Source organism: Oncorhynchus keta, chromosome 29 (assembly GCF_023373465.1).
Source record: "Oncorhynchus keta strain PuntledgeMale-10-30-2019 chromosome 29, Oket_V2, whole genome shotgun sequence".
NCBI classification, from domain to species: domain Eukaryota; kingdom Metazoa; phylum Chordata; class Actinopteri; order Salmoniformes; family Salmonidae; genus Oncorhynchus; species Oncorhynchus keta.
In genome coordinates this window covers 4,102,410-4,123,394 of record NC_068449.1, presented here as the reverse complement: position 1 = coordinate 4,123,394, position 20,985 = coordinate 4,102,410, and the positions used below count along the sequence as shown (strand labels likewise).

Genomic DNA, 20,985 nt, shown 5'->3' with positions numbered 1-20,985 from the left:
ATTCAGATGACCATCCTACCCATGCCAGATTACGGAGACATCATTTATAGATCGGCAGGTAAGGGTGCTCTCGAGCGGCTAGACGTTCTTTACCATTCAGCCATCAGATTTGCCACCAATGCTCCTTATAGGACACATCACTGCACTCTATACTCCTCTGTACACTGGTCATCTCTGTATACCCGTCGCAAGACCCACTGGTTGATGCTTATTTATAAAACCCTCTTAGGCCTCACTCCCCTCTATCTGAGATATCTACTGCAGCCCTCATCCTCCACATACAACACCCGTTCCGCCAGACACAATGTCCCGAAAGCACACACATCCCTGGGTCACTCCTCTTTTCAGTTTCCTGCAGCTAGCGACTGGAACGAGCTGCAACAAACACTCAAACTGGACAGTTTTATCTCAATCTCTTAATTCAAAGACTCAATCATGGACCCTCTTACTGACAGTTGTGGCTGCTTTGTGTGATGTATTGTTGTCTCTACCTTCTTCCCCTTTGTGCTGTTGTCTGTGCCCAAGAATGTTTGTACCATGTTGTATTGCTACCATGTTGTTTTTATGTTGTGTTGCTACCATGCTGTGTTGTCATGTGTTGCTACCATGCTGTGTTGTCATGTGTTGCTGCCATGCTGTGTTGTCATGTGTTGCTACCATGCTGTGTTGTCATGTGTTGCTGCCATGCTGTGTTGTCATGTGTTGCTGCCATGCTGTGTTGTCATGTGTTGCTGCCATGCTGTGTTGTTGTCTTAGGTCTCTCTTTATGTAGTGTTGTGTTGTCATGTGTTGCTACCATGCTGTGTTGTCATGTGTTGCTGCCATGCTGTGTTGTTGTCTTAGGTCTCTCTTTATGTAGTGTTGTGTTGTCATGTGTTGCTGCCATGCTGTGTTGTCATGTGTTGCTGCCATGCTGTGTTGTCATGTGTTGCTGCCATGCTGTGTTGTTGTCTTAGGTCTCTCTTTATGTAGTGTTGTGTTGTCATGTGTTGCTACCATGCTGTGTTGTCATGTGTTGCTACCATGCTGTGTTGTCATGTGTTGCTGCCATGCTGTGTTGTCATGTGTTGCTACCATGCTGTGTTGTCATGTGTTGCTGCCATGCTGTGTTGTCATGTGTTGCTACCATGCTGTGTTGTCATGTGTTGCTGCCATGCTGTGTTGTCATGTGTTGCTGCCATGCTGTGTTGTCATGTGTTGCTACCATGCTATGTTGTTGTTTTAGGTCTCTCTTTATGTAGTGTTGTGTTGTCTCTCTTGTTGTGATGTGTGTTTTGTGTGTTTTGTCCTATATTTGTATTTTATTTATATTTATATTTTATATTTTTATTTTTAATCCCAGCCCCCGCCCCCGCAGGAGGACTTTTGTCTTCTGGTAGGCCATCATTGTAACATAAGAATTTGTTCTTAACTGACTTCCATAGTTAAATAAAGGTTAAATAAAAATAAATATTGCCTGGTTGTATCAAGAATGGTCGATCACACAAAAGACATCCAATTTCACACAACTGTGGGGAAACATTGGAGTCAACATGGACCAGCATCCCTGTGGATCTTTAGACACCTTGTTGAGTCCATGGCCCCGGCAAATTTTAAGCTTTTCTGAGGGCTAAAGGAGGGTGCAACTCAAATATTAGGAAGGTGTTCCTAATGTTTTGTACACTCAGTGTATGTGATTGTATACGAATGTAACACAGGAGGAGGACGGCTCATAATAATGTCTGGAACGGAGCGAATGAAACGGAATCAAAAGTATTTGGTATATTATCAATATATATATATATATCCTATTGTGGTTTAACCTTGTTTTCTGGCTTGTTCCTCAAGAAATGCTGGCGGCCATGATAGAAGCCAAACATGAGTTGACTTGGGGGTGTGCTTTGATGTGGGTGTGTCCTTGCCACCACTAAGACACACCCATCTGTCAGAACCTTGCCCACATCTGTTTCCTCCCCACTCAATCACAACAAACAAACCTCCTGCAGGTTGAGTTCTATAACTACAGGCAGATGTATGGCGAGATGCCAGATGAAGCTTTGAATAGGTCAGTAGCCTACTGAGTAATATAAGAATGCAATTGCTGAATTTATGTAGATATTCTAAACTAAGTGTTTTGATAACTTTCGAATGTAGTCCATGTAGAATAAACTACCCTTTAAATAATACCATAGTGTTCTGTTGATATAACAATGTACACCTGTAATCTGGATTCCCAATGAAAACCCATTGAAAAGAGAGTGACCTCAAAAAAAAAAATCTGAATGGTTTGTCCTTGGGGTTTTGCCTTCCAAATAAGTTCTGTTATACTCACAAACATAATTCAAACAGTTTTAGAAACTTCAGAGTGTTTTCTATCCGTATCTACTAATAATAGGAATATCTTAGTTTCTGGGTCTGAGTAGCAGGCAGTTTACTTTGGACACACTTTTCATCCGGACGTGAAAATACTGCCCCCTAGCCCAATGAAGTTAAGGATTCACAGTGTATTAAACAACCAAAGACTTCAAGACTAAAAATGGTGAAAGTAGTGGCAAAAAGTAGTAGTAAAAAAATGAACTTTATCGAGTCCTTGGCCTCCATCCTAATCTGACGTTGGTGCAGGTCATGTTGTTATTCACATTACCGTCTCTGGTAAAATCTAAGTTTATTTGTCACATTCACAGGACACAGAAGGTGTAAATGGGACAGTGAAACGGTTACTGGCATAGTGGAGTCTTTTTGTTTAGACTCATGATCCTAACCCATACTACCATGCGTGAATCTGCAGGTTTCTAAAGCTAACCAACTAGATTCAATGTTAGCTAGCTAACACGAGGCTATAACTAGCAATGCAAATTCTCGAGCTCCGACCTGAAGATCAATGATGTCATGATTTGAGTTCCCAGTTGTCTACCTAGCGAATAGTAGACTTTAACTTACAATGAAAATGACTTTCTGACTAAATTAGAAACCCATAATATCTGAAATGTAGCTAGCTAGACTCTTACCAGTATACATGGATGAACGCTTCACCCTCTCTGTCATAGTTGCCATGGTTACCCTTAGCTAGCTAACATTAGGCTATAAACAAGCCATGCAAACGGCTTTTCTGAGATACAAATCATGTTCCCACACAGCTCATACAAGTAACGTTAGCTAGCTAGGTAACAGTACGCTTTAACTTGCCATGAAAATGACTTTCTGACAAAATTAGAAAATGTAGCTAGACTCTCTTAACAATATACATAGATGAACACTTCTCCCTCTCTGTCACAGACGCAATGGTTGCGCTTAGTTTGAAGATATAATCCAGAGACAGGTGTTTCAGACAACAGCTGTCTGTGTTCTCTTTTCAACTCCCACTCCATTTGCAATCATACGCTGCTTCCAATGGGCATTCCAACAGGCATTCCAATGGGCATTCCAACGGGCATTCCAACTGGCATTCCAACGGGCATTCCAATGGGCATTCCAACTGGCATTCCACCGGGCATTCAAACGGGCATTCCAACGGGCATTCCAATGGGCATTCCAACTGGCATTCCACCGGGCATTCAAACGGGCATTCCAACTGGCATTCCACCGGGCATTCCAACGGGCATTCTAACGGGCATTCCAATGGGCATTCCAATGGGCATTCAAACGGGCATTCCAACGGGCATTTCAACTGGCATTCCACCGGGCATTCCAACGGGCATTCCAATGGGCATTCAAACGGGCAGTCCAACGGGCATTTAAACTGGCATTCCACCGGGCATTCCACCGGGCATTCCAATGGGCATTCCAACGGGCATCACTCCCTGGTCTAAAGAGTCTTCCTCCCCCTCTTTCTATCTTCTTCTCTCTCTGTCTCTCTGTCTTTCTCCTTCCCCCTCTCTCTCTCCCTCTCTCTTTCTTCCTTCTTTCTCTCCCTCCCTCCCTCTCGCTCTCTCCCTCCCTCTCCCTCCCCCCCTCCCTCTCGCTTTCTCCCTCCTTCCCTCCCTCTTTCTCTCCACCCCTCTCTCTCTCTAACGTTCCCTCCCTCCCTCCCTCCCTTTTGCTCTCTTTCTCTCCCTCCCTCCCTTTTGCTCTCTTTCTCTCCTTCCCTCTCTCCCTCCATCCCTCCCTCTTTCTCTCCATTCCTCTCTCTCGCTAACTTTCCCTCCCTCCCTCTCTTTCTCTCCCTCACTCTCTTTTTCTCCCTCCCTCCCCAGTGCGGATGGTGAGTTTTCAGTGACCCATATGACCAAGGCTCATCCGTTCCATAGTGGTCACGTGCGCTGGGTTCCCCCGGCCATCTATAAGTCCTCCTGCTCTATAGACGTCACCTTCTTCCCCTTCGATCAGCAGAATTGTAAAATGAAGTTTGGCTCCTGGACCTACGACAGAGCTAAGATAGATCTAGAGCCTATAGGGGATACTGTGGATCTGAAGGTAGGTGTTGTGCACGTGCGCACACACACGCACACACACACACACACAGATACACACACGCACCCACGCACGCACGCACACACACACACACAGATTTACGCACACACACACACACAGATACACACATGCACGCACGCACACAGATTTACGCACACACACACACACACACACACACACACACACACACACACACACACACACACACACACACACACACACACACACACACACACACACACACACACACACACACACACACACACACACACACACACACACACACCCCCCTAGCCCCTGCTGTGTCTCTGTTTCTGCTCCAGGACTACTGGGAGAGTGGTGAATGGGCTATAGTGAACGCAGTGGGAACCTACAACACTAAGAAGTACGACTGTTGCCATGAGATCTACCCTGATACAACCTACTATTTCATGATCAGACGCCTGCCTCTATTCTACACTGTCAACCTCATTATCCCTTGTCTCCTCATCTCCTGTCTCACCGTCCTGGTGTTCCATCTGCCTTCTGATTGTGGAGAGAAGATCACCCTGTGTGTCTCCGTCTTACTTTCTCTCACCGTCTTCCTGCTGCTCATCACTCTGAGATCATCCCCTCCACCTCGTTGGTGATTCCTCTCATCGGGGAATATCTCTCCTTTTCACCAATGATCTTTGTCACTCTGTCTATTGTTATAGGCGGTGTTTGTCCTGAACGTCCGTCATCGTTCCTCTGCTACTCACACCATGCCTCGCTGGGTCCGGACACTGTTCCTGTCTGTCATTCCCCGCTGGCTCTGCATGAAACGACCCCCCACCTGATCTCAGGAGGAGGGGCTTAGTCGGCAAACTCCACCCCTTCTGAACCTTCAGAACGCCTGGCCCCTCCCGCTCTTCGTCGCGTTCCACAGCTCACACCTGGCTCATGCGGGAGTCCGACGTTGATCTCCATGGTAACGAGGACGAGGATGTGATTCGCCGTGGCTACTTGGATACGGAGATGGACGCGGGGTTAGGGGTGGGGCTTAGGCTTCCCCCATCCTTCTCCTTTCCCCCTCCCTCTCCCCGCCTGCCCGTCTACACCCCCCTCATCCCCAAGACTCACACCAACCAGCGGCCCCCCAATCTGAGTCTGACCCCCGACTGGGATTACAATCCCCCAGGGCCTGATGTTGGTATGGCCCCAGCTCCAGCCCTGTCTCCTGCAGTGTTACGAGCACTGGAGGGGGTGATGTACATCGCTGAACACCTCAGAGCCGAGGACCAAGACTTCTCTGTGAGACCCCTACTGCACCACACAGGGAACTACAACCCCCTACTGCACCACACAGGGAACTACAACCCCCTACTGCACCACACAGGGAACTACAACTCCCTACTACACCACACAGAGCACTACCACCCCCTACTGTACCACACATAGAACTACAACCCCCTACTTTACCACACAAGAACTACAACTCCCTACTGTACCACAGAGAACTACAACTCCCTACTGTACCACACAGAGCACTACCACTTCCTACTGTACCACACAGATAACTACAACCCCCTACTTTACCACACAATAACTACAACGCCCTACTGTACCACACAGAGAACTACAACTACCCAATGTACCACACAAGAACTACAACGTCCTGCTGTACCACACATAGAACTACAACTCCCTACTGTACCACACAGAGAACTACAACTCCCTACTGTACCACACAGAGAACTACAACTGCCCAATGTACCACACACGAACTACAACTCCCTACTGTACTACACAGAGAACTACAACTCCCTACTGTACCACACAGAGAACTATAACTCCCTAGTGTACCACACAGAGAACTACAACTAGCCAACGTACCACACACGAACTACAACTCCCTACTGTACTACAGAGAACTACAAATCCCTACTGCACAACACAGAGAACTACAACTCCCTACTGTACCACACAGCGAACTACAACTACCTACTGACCAAGGGAGATAGAGGGATTGGGGGGAGTGAGGGAGGTCGAGGGATTGGGGGAGGTGAGGGAGATAGAGGGGTGGGGGAGGTGAGGCAGGTAGAGGGGTGGGGGGGGAGGTGAGGGAGGTAGAGGGATTGGGGGAGTGAGGGAGGTAGAGGGATTGGGGGAGTGAGGGAGGTAGAGGGATTGGGGGAGTGAGGGAGGTAGAGGGATTGGGGGAGTGAGGGAGGTAGAGGGATTGGGGGAGGTGAGGGAGGTAGAGGGATTGGGGGAGTGAGGGAGGTAGAGGGATTGGGGGAGTGAGGGAGGTAGAGGGATTGGGGGCGAGTGAGGGAAGTAGAGGGATTGGGGGAGGGAGGGAGGTAGAGGGATTGGGGGAGTAGAGGGATGGTGGGGTAGAGGGATTGGGGAGTAGAGGGATGGGGGGAGTAGAGGGATTGGGGGAGGTGAGGGAGGTAGAGGGATTGGTGGGAGGTGAGGGAGGTAGAGGGATTGGGGGGAGTGAGGGAGGTAGAGGGATTGGGGGAGGTGAGGGGGGAGGTAGAGGGATTGGGGGAGGTGAGGGAGGTAGAGGGATGGGGGAGGGTGAGGGAGGTAGAGGGGTGGGGGGATGAGGGAGGTAGAGGGATTGGGGGAGGTGAGGGAGGTAGAGGGATTGGGGGGTGAGGGAGGTAGAGGGATGGGGGGGTGAGGGGGAGGTAGAGGGATGGGGGGGGAGGGTGAGGGAGGTCGAGGGGTGGGGGGTGAGGGAGGTAGAGGGATGGGGGAGTGAGGGAGATCGAGGGATTGGGGGAGGTGAGGGAGGTAGAGGGGTGGGGGAGGTGAGGGAGGTAGAGGGATTGGGGGAGTGAGGGAGGTAGAGGGATTGGGGAGAGTGAGGGAGGTAGAGGGATTGGGGGAGTGAGGGAGGTAGAGGGATTGGGGGAGTGAGGGAGGTAGAGGGATTGGGGGATTGAGGGAAGTAGAGGGATTGGGGGAGTGAGGGAGGTAGAGGGATTGGGGGAGTGAGGGAGGTAGAGGGATTGGGGGGGGGTGAGGGAGGTAGAGGGATTGGGGGGAGGTGAGGGAGCTAGAGGGATTGGGGGGGGTGAGGGAGCTAGAGTGATGCTTGCACAAATCCAATGTTTATAAATGCACGGGGGGACACTACTGGGTAAAGGGTGGAGAATGGGAACACAGCAGAGTATTTCTGGGCCGTGTTCTCTGGGTTAGCAGTTCACGGTGGCCCCTACACTCTTAAAAAACACCAGCAGAGCCCCCTCTGCTGGTGAGAACTGGAAAGGGAGGCTTTGTGTGTTTGCGTGTGTGTTTGTGAGTGTCTGTGTGTGTGTGTGTGTGTGTCTGTGTGTGTGTGTGTGTGTGTGTGTGTGTGTGTGTGTGTGTGTGTGTGTGTGTGTGTGTGTGTGTGTGTGTGTGTGTGCGCACTAGTTTTCCTACATTATAAGCACCCCAATGTCCTCACATTTCACCTTAATATCCTGAAAGGGTAGGAAAAAAAGAACTGTTTTGAAAAGTCAGGTCCTGAATATGTTCAAGTGCTATTTTAAGTTTAAGGGTTAAGTTTAGGATAGGGTTAAGTTTAGGATAGGGTTAAGTTTAAGGGTTAAGTTTAGGATAGGGTTAAGTTTAGGATAGGTTTAAGTTTAAGGGTTAAGTTTAGGATAGGGTTAAGTTTAAGGGTTAAGTTTAGGATAGGGTTACGTTTAAGGGTTAAGTTTAGGATAGGGTTAAGTTTAAGGGTTAAGTTTAGGATAGGGTTAAGTTTAAGGGTTAAGTTTAGGATAGGGTTAAGTTTAAGGGTTAAGTTTAGGATAGGGTTAAGTTTAAGGGTTAAGTTTAGGATAGGGTTAAGTTTAAGGGTTAAGTTTAGGATAGGGTTAAGTTTAAGGGTTAAGTTTAGGATAGGGTTAAGTTTAAGGGTTAAGTTTAGGATAGGGTTTAAGTTTAGGATAGGGTTAAGTTTAAGGGTTAAGTTTAGGATAGGGTTAAGTTTAAGGGTTAAGTTTAGGATAGGGTTAAGTTTAAGGGTTAAGTTTAGGATAGGGTTAAGTTTAGGATAGGGTTAAGTTTAAGGGTTAAGTTTAGGATAGGGTTAAGTTTAAGGGTTAAGTTTAGGATAGGGTTAAGTTTAAGGGTTAAGTTTAAGGGTTAAGTTTAGGATAGGGTTAAGTTTAAGGGTTAAGTTTAGGATAGGGTTAAGGTTAGGATAGGGTTAAGTTTAAGGGTTAAGTTTAGGATAGGGTTAAGTTTAAGGGTTAAGTTTAGGATAGGGTTAAGTTTAAGGGTTAAGTTTAGGATAGGGTTAAGTTTAAGGGTTAAGTTTAGGCTTCAGGGAAAATATCATTTGTAATGGTTGAATATTTTTACACTCCAAACAGTCCTGATTACAGCATGTTAGTCATTTAGCGACTTACAGGTCATTCATCTTCAGATAGCTAGGTGGGACAACCACATATCACAGTAGTTAGTATATTCAGACAGCTAGGTGAGACAACCACATATCACAGTAGTTAGTATATTCAGATAGCTAGGTGGGACAACCACATATCACAGTAGTTAGTATATTCAGACAGCTAGGTGAGACAACCACATATCACAGTAGTTAGTATATTCAGATAGCTAGGTGGACAACCACATATCACAGTAGTTAGTATATTCAGACAGCTAGGTGAGACAACCACATATCACAGTAGTTAGTATATTCAGACAGCTAGGTGAGACAACCACATATCACAGTAGTTAGTATATTCAGATAGCTAGGTGGGACAACCACATATCACAGTAGTTAGTATATTCAGATAGCTAGGTGAGACAACCACATATCACAGTAGTTAGTATATTAATCTTCAGATAGCTAGGTGGGACTACCACATATCACAGTAGTTAGTATATTCAGATAGCTAGGTGGGACTACCACATATCACAGTAGTTAGTATATTCAGATAGCTAGGTGGGACAACCACATATCACAGTAGTTAGTATATTCAGATAGCTAGGTGAGACAACATATCACAGTAGTTATCACAGTAGTTAGTATATTCATCTTCAGATAGCTAGGTGGGACAACCACATATCACAGTAGTTAGTATATTCAGATAGCTAGGTGGGACAACCACATATCACAGTAGTTAGTATATTCAGATAGCTAGGTGGGACTACCACATATCACAGTAGTTAGTATATTCAGATAGCTAGGTGAGACTACCACATATCACAGTAGTTAGTATATTCATCTTCAGATAGCTAGTGGGACTACCACATATCACAGTAGTTAGTATATTCAGATAGCTAGGTGGGACTACCACATATCACAGTAGTTAGTATATTCAGATAGCTAGGTGAGACAACCACATATCACAGTAGTTAGTATATTCAGATAGCTAGGTGGGACAACCACATATCACAGTAGTTAGTATATTCAGATAGCTAGGTGGGACAACCACATATCACAGTAGTTAGTATTTCAGATAGTATATTCAGATAGGTGGGACAACCACATATCACAGTAGTTAGTATATTCAGATAGCTAGGTGAGACAACCACATATCACAGTAGTTAGTATATTCAGATAGCTAGGTGGGACAACCACATATCACAGTAGTTAGTATATTCAGATAGCTAGGTGGGACTACCACATATCACAGTAGTTAGTATATTCAGATAGCTAGGTGAGACAACCACATATCACAGTAGTTAGTATATTCAGATAGCTAGGTGGGACAACCACATATCACAGTAGTTAGTATATTCAGATAGCTAGGTGAGACAACCACATATCACAGTAGTTAGTATATTCAGATAGCTAGGTGGGACTACCACATATCACAGTAGTTAGTATATTCAGATAGCTAGGTGAGACAACCACATATCACAGTAGTTAGTATATTCAGATAGCTAGGTGAGACAACCACATATCACAGTAGTTAGTATATTCAGATAGCTAGGTGAGACTACCACATATCACAGTAGTTAGTATATTCATCTTCAGATAGCTAGGTGGGACAACCACATATCACAGTAGTTAGTATATTCAGATAGCTAGGTGGGACTACCACATATCACAGTAGTTAGTATATTCAGATAGCTAGGTAGGACTACCACATATCACAGTAGTTAGTATATTCAGATAGCTAGGTGAGACAACCACATATCACAGTAGTTAGTATATTCAGATAGCTAGGTGAGACAACCACATATCACAGTAGTTAGTATATTCAGATAGCTAGGTGGGACAACCACATATCACAGTAGTTAGTATATTCAGATAGCTAGGTGAGACAACCACATATCACAGTAGTTAGTATATTCAGATAGCTAGGTGAGACAACCACATATCACAGTAGTTAGTATATTCAGATAGCTAGGTGGGACAACCACATATCACAGTAGTTAGTATATTCAGATAGCTAGGTGAGACAACCACATATCACAGTAGTTAGTATATTCAGATAGCTAGGTGAGACAACCACATATCACAGTAGTTAGTATATTCAGATAGCTAGGTGAGACAACCACATATCACAGTAGTTAGTATATTCAGATAGCTAGGTGGGACAACCACATATCACAGTAGTTAGTATATTCAGATGGACAGGGACTCTGCTGTCCTAGCTTCAGGGGGAAGATGGACAGGGACTCTGCTGTCCTAGCTTCAGGGGGAAGCGGTTTCCATCTTTGGGGTGCCAGGACAGAGAAGAGCTTGGACTGGGTTGAGCTGGAGCTGTCCTCCCGTAGGGGTGGGAGGGCAGAGACCAGAGGTCATTTATCTAAGGTCAGGGCATGTTTTCACAGCTTATGTAGCTGTATAAAAGTGGTTAGTGGGACCGGAAGCCATATCTAGTCTCTCAGCAGTGAGACCACTGAGACTCAGCTTCTCTCACACACACACACACAGTACACACACACACACACACACACACACATCACACACACACACACACACACACACATACACATACACATACACATACACATGAGCTTCTCTCACACACACACACACACACACACACACACACACACACACACACACACACACACACACACACACACACACACACACACATACACACACACACACACACACACACACACACACACACACACACACACACACACACACACACACACACACACACACACATACACATACACACACACTTTAATTACCATGATGAAACACTGTTTATTTACTATCTCTCTGTCTCTCCGTACCAAACATCTACAATAAGACACAGTAAAAAAAAGCCCAAACAGTAAAATATAGAACACATTCAAATAGAGACAACAAGCTCTGCTAAACGTCTTACTGAAAATCTACATCTGCATCTGTAAAATGTTCTATAAGGTACATGAAGGAAGTGAAGTGTGTGTGTGTGGTTTATGGCATGGCCAGGTTAGCTTTAATCCTAGCCTGGTCCACGGCATCTAGAAGGTTCTTGGAGTCCAGGGCCAAGGTGTGGGCGACTCCCAACATCTGCCTCTGACACTCCCCCTTCAGTGATGTCACAGAGTTCTGCTGGACCAATCTCATCTTAGCGATTAACTCCCCCAGATCCTTATTCAGTAGCCTCTCAGTTCCCTCGATCTGGAGGAGAGAAGGGGGTGAGGAGAGAAGGGGGAAGGGAGGAGGAGAGAAGGGGAGGAGAATCTTAATTACATTTCCTTGATTTCTTGCAAACCCCTTTCCTCGCCTCCTCAAAACCCATTCAATTAGAAGTCCCTCCCCTCTGAATAATCAAGGAAATGCAATTGAGATTCTCCTAGAGAGAGAGAGAGCGAGAGCACGAGGCCATGTTTGTTTTGGTTGGGGTCAATGTAAATATAATAAATAGAGCCAAACGATTACCTCTGTTCTGGCAGAGCTGTGCAGTGATGGTAGAACTTCATCAACACTATGGATCAGACTTCGAAGAGTTAACCCCACGGCCTGACAGAGAGAGAGAGACACATATTGAGAGAGAGAGACACATTGAGAGAGAGAGAGACACATATTGAGAGAGAGAGAGACACACATATAGAGAGAGAGACACATATATAGAGAGAGAGACACATATAGAGAGAGAGAGACACATATTGAGAGAGAGAGACACATATTGAGAGAGAGAGACACATATAGAGAGAGAGACACATATTGAGAGAGAGATACACATATTGAGAGAGAGAGAGACACATATTGAGAGAGAGAGACACATATATAGAGAGAGACACATATTGAGAGAGAGAGACACATATATATAGAGAGAGACACATATTGAGAGAGAGAGACACATATTGAGAGAGAGAGACACATATATAGAGAAGAGAGAACGAGAGAGAGAGACATATATATATAGAAGAGAAGGAGAGAGAGAGACACATATATAGAGAGAGAGGAGACAAGAGAGAGAGACACATATTGAGAGAGAGAGAGACACATATATAGAGAGAGAGAAGGAGAAAGAGAGAGAGACACATATATAGAGAAGAGAAGGAGAAAGAGAGAGAGACATATATAGAGAGAGAAGGAGAAAGAGAGAGAGAGACATATATAGAGAGAGAGAAGGAGAAAGAGAGAGAGAGACACATATAGAAGAGAAGGAGAAGAGAGAGAGACATATATAGAGAGAGAGATATATAGAGAGAGAAGGAGAAAGAGAGAGAGACACATATATAGAGAAGAGAAGGAGAGAGAGAAGACATCATATAGAGACAACAAGCTCTGAGAGAGAGAGACACATATATAAGAAGAGAAGAGAAGAGAGAGACACAAGAGAGAGAGAGAGACACATATATAGAGAAGAGAAGGAGAAAGAGAGAGAGACACATATCAGTTCCCTAGAGAGAGAGAAGGAGGTGAGGAGAGAGAGACATATATAGAGAAGAGAAGGAGAAAGAGAGAGAGAGACATATATAGAGAAGAGAAGGAGAAGAGAGAGAGACACATATATAGAGAAGAGAAGGAGAAGAGAGAGAGACACATATATAGAGAAGAGAAGGAGAAAGAGAGAGAGACACATATATAGAGAAGAGAAGGAGAAAGAGAGAGAGACACATATATAGAGAAGAGAAGGAGAAAGAGAGAGAGACACATATATAGAGAAGAGAAGGAGAAAGAGAGAGAGACATATATAGAGAAGAGAAGGAGAAAGAGAGAGAGAGACATATATAGAGAAGAGAAGGAGAAAGAGAGAGAGAGACATATATAGAGAAGAGAAGAGAAGGAGAACGAGAGAGAGACACATATATAGAGAAGAGAAGGAGAACGAGAGAGAGAGAGACATATATAGAGAAGAGAAGAGAAGGAGAACGAGAGAGAGAGACATATATAGAGAAGAGAAGAGAAGGAGAACGAGAGAGAGAGACATATATATAGAGAAGAGAAGGAGAAAGAGAGAGAGAGACATATATAGAGAAGAGAAGGAGAAAGAGAGAGAGACACATATAGAGAAGAGAAGGAGAAGAAGAGAGACACATATATAGAGAAGAGAAGGAGAGAGAGAGAGACATATATAGAGAAGAGAAGGAGAAGAGAGAGAGACACATATATAGAGAAGAGAAGGAGAAAGAGAGAGAGAGACATATATAGAGAAGAGAAGGAGAAAGAGAGAGAGAGACATATATAGAGAAGAGAAGAGAAGGAGAGAGAGAGAGACATATATAGAGAAGAGAAGGAGAAAGAGAGAGAGAGACATATATAGAGAAGAGAAGGAGAAAGAGAGAGAGAGACATATATAGAGAAGAGAAGGAGAAAGAGAGAGAGAGACATATATATAGAGAAGAGAAGGAGAAAGAGAGAGAGACACATATATAGAGAAGAGAAGGAGAAAGAGAGAGAGACACATATATAGAGAAGAGAAGGAGAAAGAGAGAGAGAGACATATATAGAGAAGAGAAGGAGAAAGAGAGAGAGACATATATAGAGAAGAGAAGGAGAAAGAGAGAGAGAGAGACACATATATAGAGAAGAGAAGGAGAAAGAGAGAGAGACACATATATAGAGAAGAGAAGGAGAAAGAGAGAGAGAGACACATATATAGAGAAGAGAAGGAGAAAGAGAGAGAGACATATATAGAGAAGAGAAGAGAAAGAGAGAGAAAGAGACACATATATAGAGAAGAGAAGGAGAAAGAGAGAGAGAGAGACATATATAGAGAAGAGAAGGAGAAAGAGAGAGAGACATATATATAGAGAAGAGAAGGAGAAAGAGAGAGAGAGAGACACATATATAGAGAAGAGAAGGAGAAAGAGAGAGACACATATATAGAGAAGAGAAGGAGAAAGAAGAGAGAGACATATATAGAGAAGAGAAGGAGAAAGAGAGAGAGAGACATATATAGAGAAGAGAAGAGAGAGGAGAACGAGAGAGAGAGACATATATAGAGAAGAGAAGGAGAAAGAGAGAGAGACACATATATAGAGAAGAGAAGAGAAGGAGAGAGAGAGACACATATATAGAGAAGAGAAGGAGAAAAGAGAGAAAGAGACACATATATAGAGAAGAGAAGGAGAAAAAGAGAGAGAGACACATATATAGAGAAGAGAAGGAGAAAGAGAGAGAGAGAGACACATATATAGAGAAGAGAAGGAGAAAGAGAGAGAGACACATATATAGAGAAGAGAAGGAGAAAGAGAGAGACACATATATAGAGAAGAGAAGGAGAAAGAGAGAGAGACATATATAGAGAAGAGAAGGAGAAAGAGAGAGAGACACATATATATAGAGAAGAGAAGGAGAAAGAGAGAGAGACATATATAGAGAAGAGAAGGAGAAAGAGAGAGAGACACATATATATAGAGAAGAGAAGGAGAAAGAGAGAGAGACACATATATAGAGAAGAGAAGGAGAAAGAGAGAGAGAGACATATATAGAGAAGAGAAGGAGAAGAGAGAGAGAGACACATATATAGAGAAGAGAAGGAGAAAGAGAGAGAGACACATATAGAGAAGAGAAGGAGAAAGAGAGAGACACATATATAGAGAAGAGAAGGAGAAAGAGAGAGAGACACATATATAGAGAAGAGAAGGAGAAAGAGAGAGAGACACATATAGAGAAGGAGAAAGAGAGAGAGAGAGACACATATATAGAGAAGGAGAAAGAGATTCAAACACACAAAGACACTCAAAAACACACACACACACACACACACACACACACACACACACACACACACACACACACACACACACACACACACACACACACACACACACACACACACACACACACACACTCAAAACACATCACGCCTTACCTTGACAGCGTTGGGGTATTCTGAGGGGGGCAGTGTGTTGACATCATTCTTCAGTTGCACCACATCTCTCACCATCGCCATGACGCCCACATACACCTGGTCATCTGTCCTGTCGAGTTCTGCCGTGGCTGTAGGCTGGTCAACACACACATCTGTCAATCAACTCTGTCCAACCAATCAGCTGCAGGTAAGGTATCTATTTAAGCAATAAGGCATGAGGGGGTGTGGCACAGTTGAAGTCAGAAGTTTACATACATACCTTAGCCAAATACATTTAAACTCATATTTGAACAATTGCTAACATTTAATCCTAGTAAAATGTCCCTGTCTTAGGTCAGTTAGGATCACCACTTTATTTTTTTAAAAGAGAAGGACAGCTTTATAAAGGCTGCTTGTTGTTACCTGTGGAGCTGAGGCCTTTGGGGGTTTGTCTGGAGGAGGTGTGGCTTGGTCTGCTGGCTCCTCCTCATGCTGTAGACGACAACAGAGGCCGGGATTCAATCCGATGGCGGATTTGGACAATCAGTCATTTAAAAGGTCATTTCCGAGCGAACCGACATAATGTTTAATGTGGTCTCTGCCTTTAAGACTTGCACTGCCGACAATGTGCTATCGGATTGAATCCTGGCATAACCGATACAAGAACTACTAATACCTAACAACATACCGTAGCTGTTCTGAACTCCTGTTGAACAGGATCCTGCAAGGACACGTACGTTAGAGATACGTTAGAGATACGTTAGAAACGGGGAAGTGATGACCTCTCAGGAATTACAATGTTACAAAACGTAGGATCTTAATTTGATCACTATCATTGCTGAGAATTTTCTTGCCCCGCACGAAATGTAGCTAGAGCTTCATGATGTACGTAAAATGACGTGAAAAGCCACTTTTAATGTAACCTACGGTTGGCCAGCTAACAGCCTTAACCACCCCATCAACATTATGGACTAAATGTTCCCATCCTGTTGCTGCAGGAATATTTTGTTGCGACAATACTGTTCAAATTAAAATCACATCTGTATCTGTCTGAATACAAAAAGTCTGTCTGTCTGTCTGTCTGTCTGTCTGTCTGTCTGTCTGTCTGTCTGTCTGTCTGTCTGTCTGTGTCTGTCTGCCTGCCTGTCTGTCTGTCTGTGTCTGTCTGCCTGCCTGTCTGTCTGTCTGTCTGTCTGTCTGTCTGTCTGTCTGTCTGTCTGTCTGTCTGTCTGTCCGTCCGTCTGTCGTCTGTCGTCTGTCTGTCTGTCTGTCCGTCCGTCTGTCTGTCTGTCTGTCCGTCTGTCTGTCTGTCTGTCTGTCTGTCTGTCTGTCCGTCTGTATTCTTACCAGGTGTTTCTCCTCCTGCTCCAGCCACCGGCTGTCTGTCAGCATGTCCTCTCTTTGTCTACGAAGAGTATCCTCCACCCTCTCCCTCTCCCAGACAGACCTCGCATCCCCCACCCCACATGGCTCCTACACACACACACACACACACACACACACACACACACACACACACACACACACACACACACACACACACACACACACACACACACACACACACACACACACACACACACACACACACACACACACACGCCACACACACACACACACACACACACACACACACACACACACACACACACACACACACACACACACACACACACACACACACACACACACACACACACACCTGTTTGATGCCATGTTGTGATGGTTGAAAAACATCTGTTTATAGTTGCTTGAGCACAGTTAAGCACACCATACTGCCTCTGCACAAGCAGCTCAACTACCCACAATGCATTTCAACAGGAAGCAACGGAGAGGTTAATCGGTCATCACTATGTGGCCAAATTGCATAATCAGACACCCTGCCCTCTTAAACATCTGATTATGATCCCTAACCTTATAATGAGACCAAAAAGCTCATTTGGTTTTCATACATGATGTACGGTTATAGCAGCTTGGCCATGTAGTGAGGCCGTGGTTATGGGTCTTACCCCGACACTGCATCGTCGTGGAGACGTGGGATAGGCTGTGGTGACATCACAGGCCCTGGGGGGGCTAGCAAGGACAGGAGAGCTGGCACACAGAGACCCAGGTAGCTAAAACACACACACACACAGCAGCACACACACACACACACACACACACACACACAGCCACACACACACACACACACACACACACACACACACACACACACACACACACACACACATACACACACACACACACACACAGCCACACACACACACAGCACACACACACACACACAGCAGCAGCACACACACACAGCCACACACACACAACTCACACACATGGAACACACAACACACAGTCTGTATTAACATGACAAACACACACACAGTACCAGCCACACACACACACAAAAACAGAAGCGATGCGCCACAGCTACTTTAAAGTCACATGCTAGCGGCAGGAAATGCTGCGCACACACAATCTCACACTACATGGAACTAGCAAACACACAGTCTGTATTAACATGACAAAGAAGACCAGTACCAGTCACACAGTAGACTGTATATGTAAGCCCAGGACAGCCCTACAGGACAGTGCTACAGGACAGCCCTACAGGACAGTGCTACAGGACAGCCCTACAGGACAGCCCTACAGGACAGCCCTACAGGACAGCCCTACAGGACAGTGCTACAGGACAGCCCTACAGGACAGCCCTACAGGACAGCCCTACAGGACAGCCCTACAGGACAGTGCTACAGGACAGCCCTACAGGACAGCCCTACAGGACAGTGCTACAGGACAGCCCTACAGGACAGCCCTACAGGACAGTGTTACAGGACAGTGCTACAGGACAGCCCTACAGGACAGCCCTACAGGACAGGACAGCCCTACAGGACAGTGCTACAGGACAGCCCTACAGGACAGTGCTACAGGACAGTGCTACAGGACAGCCCTACAGGACAGCCCTACAGGACAGCCCTACAGGACAGTGTTACAGGACAGTGCTACAGGCAGCCCTACAGGACAGCCCTACAGGACAGCCCTACAGGACAGTGTTACAGGACAGTGCTACAGGACAGCCCTACAGGACAGCCCTACAGGACAGCCCTACAGGACAGTGCTACAGGACAGCCCTACAGGACAGCCCTACAGGACAGCCCTACAGGACAGTGTTACAGGACAGTGCCCTACAGGACAGTGTTACAGGACAGCCCTACAGGACAGCCCTACAGGACAGTGCTACAGGACAGTGCCCTACAGGACAGTGTTACAGGACAGTGCCCTACAGGACAGCCCTACAGGACAGCCCTACAGGACAGCCCTACAGGACAGCCCTACAGGACAGTGCTACAGGACAGCCCTACAGGACAGTGTTACAGGACAGCCCTACAGGACAGCCCTACAGGACAGCCCTACAGGACAGCCCTACAGGACAGCCCTACAGGACAGCCCTACAGGACAGCCCTACAGGACAGTGTTACAGGACAGTGCTACAGGACAGCCCTACAGGACAGCCCTACAGGACAGCCCTACAGGACAGCCCTACAGGACAGCCCTACAGGACAGCGCTACAGGACAGCCCTACAGGACAGCCCTACAGGACAGCCCTACAGGACAGTGTTACAGGACAGCCCTACAGGACAGCCCTACAGGACAGTGCTACAGGACAGCCCTACAGGACAGCCCTACAGGACAGTGTTACAGGACAGCCCTACAGGACAGCCCTACAGGACAGTGTTACAGGACAGCCCTACAGGACAGCCCTACAGGACAGTGTTACAGGACAGCCCTACAGGACAGTGTTACAGGACAGTGCTACAGGACAGTGTTACAGGACAGCCCTACAGGACAGCCCTACAGGACAGCCCTACAGGACAGTGTTACAGGACAGCCCTACAGGACAGCCCTACAGGACAGTGTTACAGGACAGCCCTACAGGACAGTGTTACAGGACAGTGCTACAGGACAGTGTTACAGGACAGCCCTACAGGACAGCCCTACAGGACAGTGCTACAGGACAGCCCTACAGGACAGCCCTACAGGACAGTGCTACAGGACAGCCCTACAGGACAGCCCTACAGGACAGTGCTACAGGACAGCCCTACAGGACAGCCCTACAGGACAGCCCTACAGGACAGCCCTACAGGACAGCCCTACAGGACAGTGCTACAGGACAGCCCTACAGGACAGTGTTACAGGACAGTGTTACAGGACAGCCCTACAGGACAGCCCTACAGGACAGCCCTACAGGACAGTGCTACAGGACAGCCCTACAGGACAGCCCTACAGGACAGTGCTACAGGACAGCCCTACAGGACAGTGCTACAGGACAGCCCTACAGGACAGTGCTACAGGACAGCCCTACAGGACAGTGCTACAGGACAGCCCTACAGGACAGTGCTACAGGACAGCCCTACAGGACAGCCCTACAGGACAGTGCTACAGGACAGCCCTACAGGAAAGTGCTACAGGACAGTACTACAGGACAGCCCTACAGGACAGTGCTACAGGACAGCCCTACAGGACAGTGCTACAGGACAGTGCTACAGGACAGTGCATAGCAGGTTCTTACTCCACTTTCACAAACTGTTGAGCTACCTGTATTCTCATGCCAGGCCTGAGGGTGTTGCTATGGAAACCAGGTTTTCTTGATGGCTACGAGAGAGAGGAGGAGAGGAGAAGGAGAGAGAGGAGAGGAGAAGGAGAATGAGAAGGAGAGAAAGAAGAGGAGAAGGAAGGAGAGAGGAGGAGAGGAGAAGGAGAGAGAGGGGAGAAGGAGAGAGTTAGGCTGTGTGCATGGGAGTTTACCATCTGTGTGTGTGGTGAGTGTACAGTATGTGTGGACTGAGGACGAATGGGGTGATTGGAGAATTTGGGCATTTTCAAAACACATGAAACAACTTTTTCCTGCAATCTAGAGCCATTATCATTTTGCTTACTTTTATGTTTTTTTTTTGCATATCTAAGCTCTTGAGCTATCTGTATCCTCCTGACTGGTGGTTAGTTTAGGTGGGTGTGTTTACTACATCTCTGTGTGGGTGTGTTTACTACATCTCTGTGTGGGTGTGTTTACTACGTCTCTCTGTGTGGGTGTGTTTACTACGTCTCTGTGTGGGTGTGTTTACTCTGTCTCTGTGTGGGTGTGTTTACTACGTCTCTCTGTGTGGGTGTGTTTACGTCTCTCTGTGTGGGTGTGTTTACTACGTCTCTCTGTGTGGGTGTGTTTACTACGTCTCTCTGTGTGGGTGTTTACTATATCTCTCTGTGTGGGTGTGTTTACTATATCTCTGTGTGGATGTGTTTACTACGTCTCTCTGTGTGGGTGTGTTTACTATATATCTGTGTGGGTGTGTTTACTATATATCTGTGTGGGTGTGTTTACTATATATCTGTGTGGGTGTGTTTACTACATCTCTGTGTGGGTGTGTTTACT

The 20,985-nt window shown here is 46.0% G+C and overlaps 1 protein-coding gene, 1 long non-coding RNA gene and 1 pseudogene across 32 annotated transcripts in view; 2 read left to right on the top strand and 1 right to left on the bottom strand.

The window, feature by feature from the left end:
* The first annotated feature begins 2,021 nt into the window (after positions 1 to 2,021).
* On the top strand, positions 2,022 to 5,388 carry chrna2a (cholinergic receptor, nicotinic, alpha 2a (neuronal)). The gene is given in 5 exon segments (XM_052485379.1): positions 2,022 to 2,044; positions 4,173 to 4,403; positions 4,547 to 4,988; positions 4,991 to 5,083; positions 5,085 to 5,388. Coding segments are annotated over 5 exon segments (912 nt in total). The 3' UTR covers positions 5,208 to 5,388.
* A 3,027-nt stretch (positions 5,389 to 8,415) lies between these two features.
* LOC127913537 (uncharacterized) lies at positions 8,416 to 11,238 on the top strand. Of its 30 annotated transcripts, none has more exons than XR_008085931.1 (6): positions 8,416 to 8,974; positions 9,020 to 9,111; positions 9,210 to 9,301; positions 9,644 to 9,689; positions 9,928 to 10,439; positions 10,486 to 11,238. It is a non-coding gene; the product is annotated as an uncharacterized LOC127913537 (long non-coding RNA). The 30 variants fall into 30 exon arrangements; XR_008085929.1 differs by having other exon boundaries at positions 9,020 to 9,157; XR_008085925.1 differs by lacking the exon at positions 9,644 to 9,689 and having other exon boundaries at positions 9,020 to 9,255; positions 9,882 to 10,065; positions 10,112 to 10,157; positions 10,204 to 10,439.
* Positions 11,239 to 11,508: 270 nt separating this feature from the next.
* Positions 11,509 to 20,985, bottom strand: part of LOC118376395 (protein-tyrosine kinase 2-beta-like) — a 95,655-nt pseudogene continuing 86,178 nt past the window's right edge. Inside the window, exons 23-30 of the transcript XR_008085896.1 lie at positions 20,151 to 20,207; positions 17,570 to 17,674; positions 16,908 to 17,033; positions 16,249 to 16,281; positions 15,984 to 16,052; positions 15,582 to 15,716; positions 12,197 to 12,277; positions 11,509 to 11,935 (exon numbers count right to left, since the gene is read on the bottom strand). The product of XR_008085896.1 is annotated as a protein-tyrosine kinase 2-beta-like (transcript). The remainder of the gene's footprint in view (positions 11,936 to 12,196; positions 12,278 to 15,581; positions 15,717 to 15,983; positions 16,053 to 16,248; positions 16,282 to 16,907; positions 17,034 to 17,569; positions 17,675 to 20,150; positions 20,208 to 20,985) is intronic.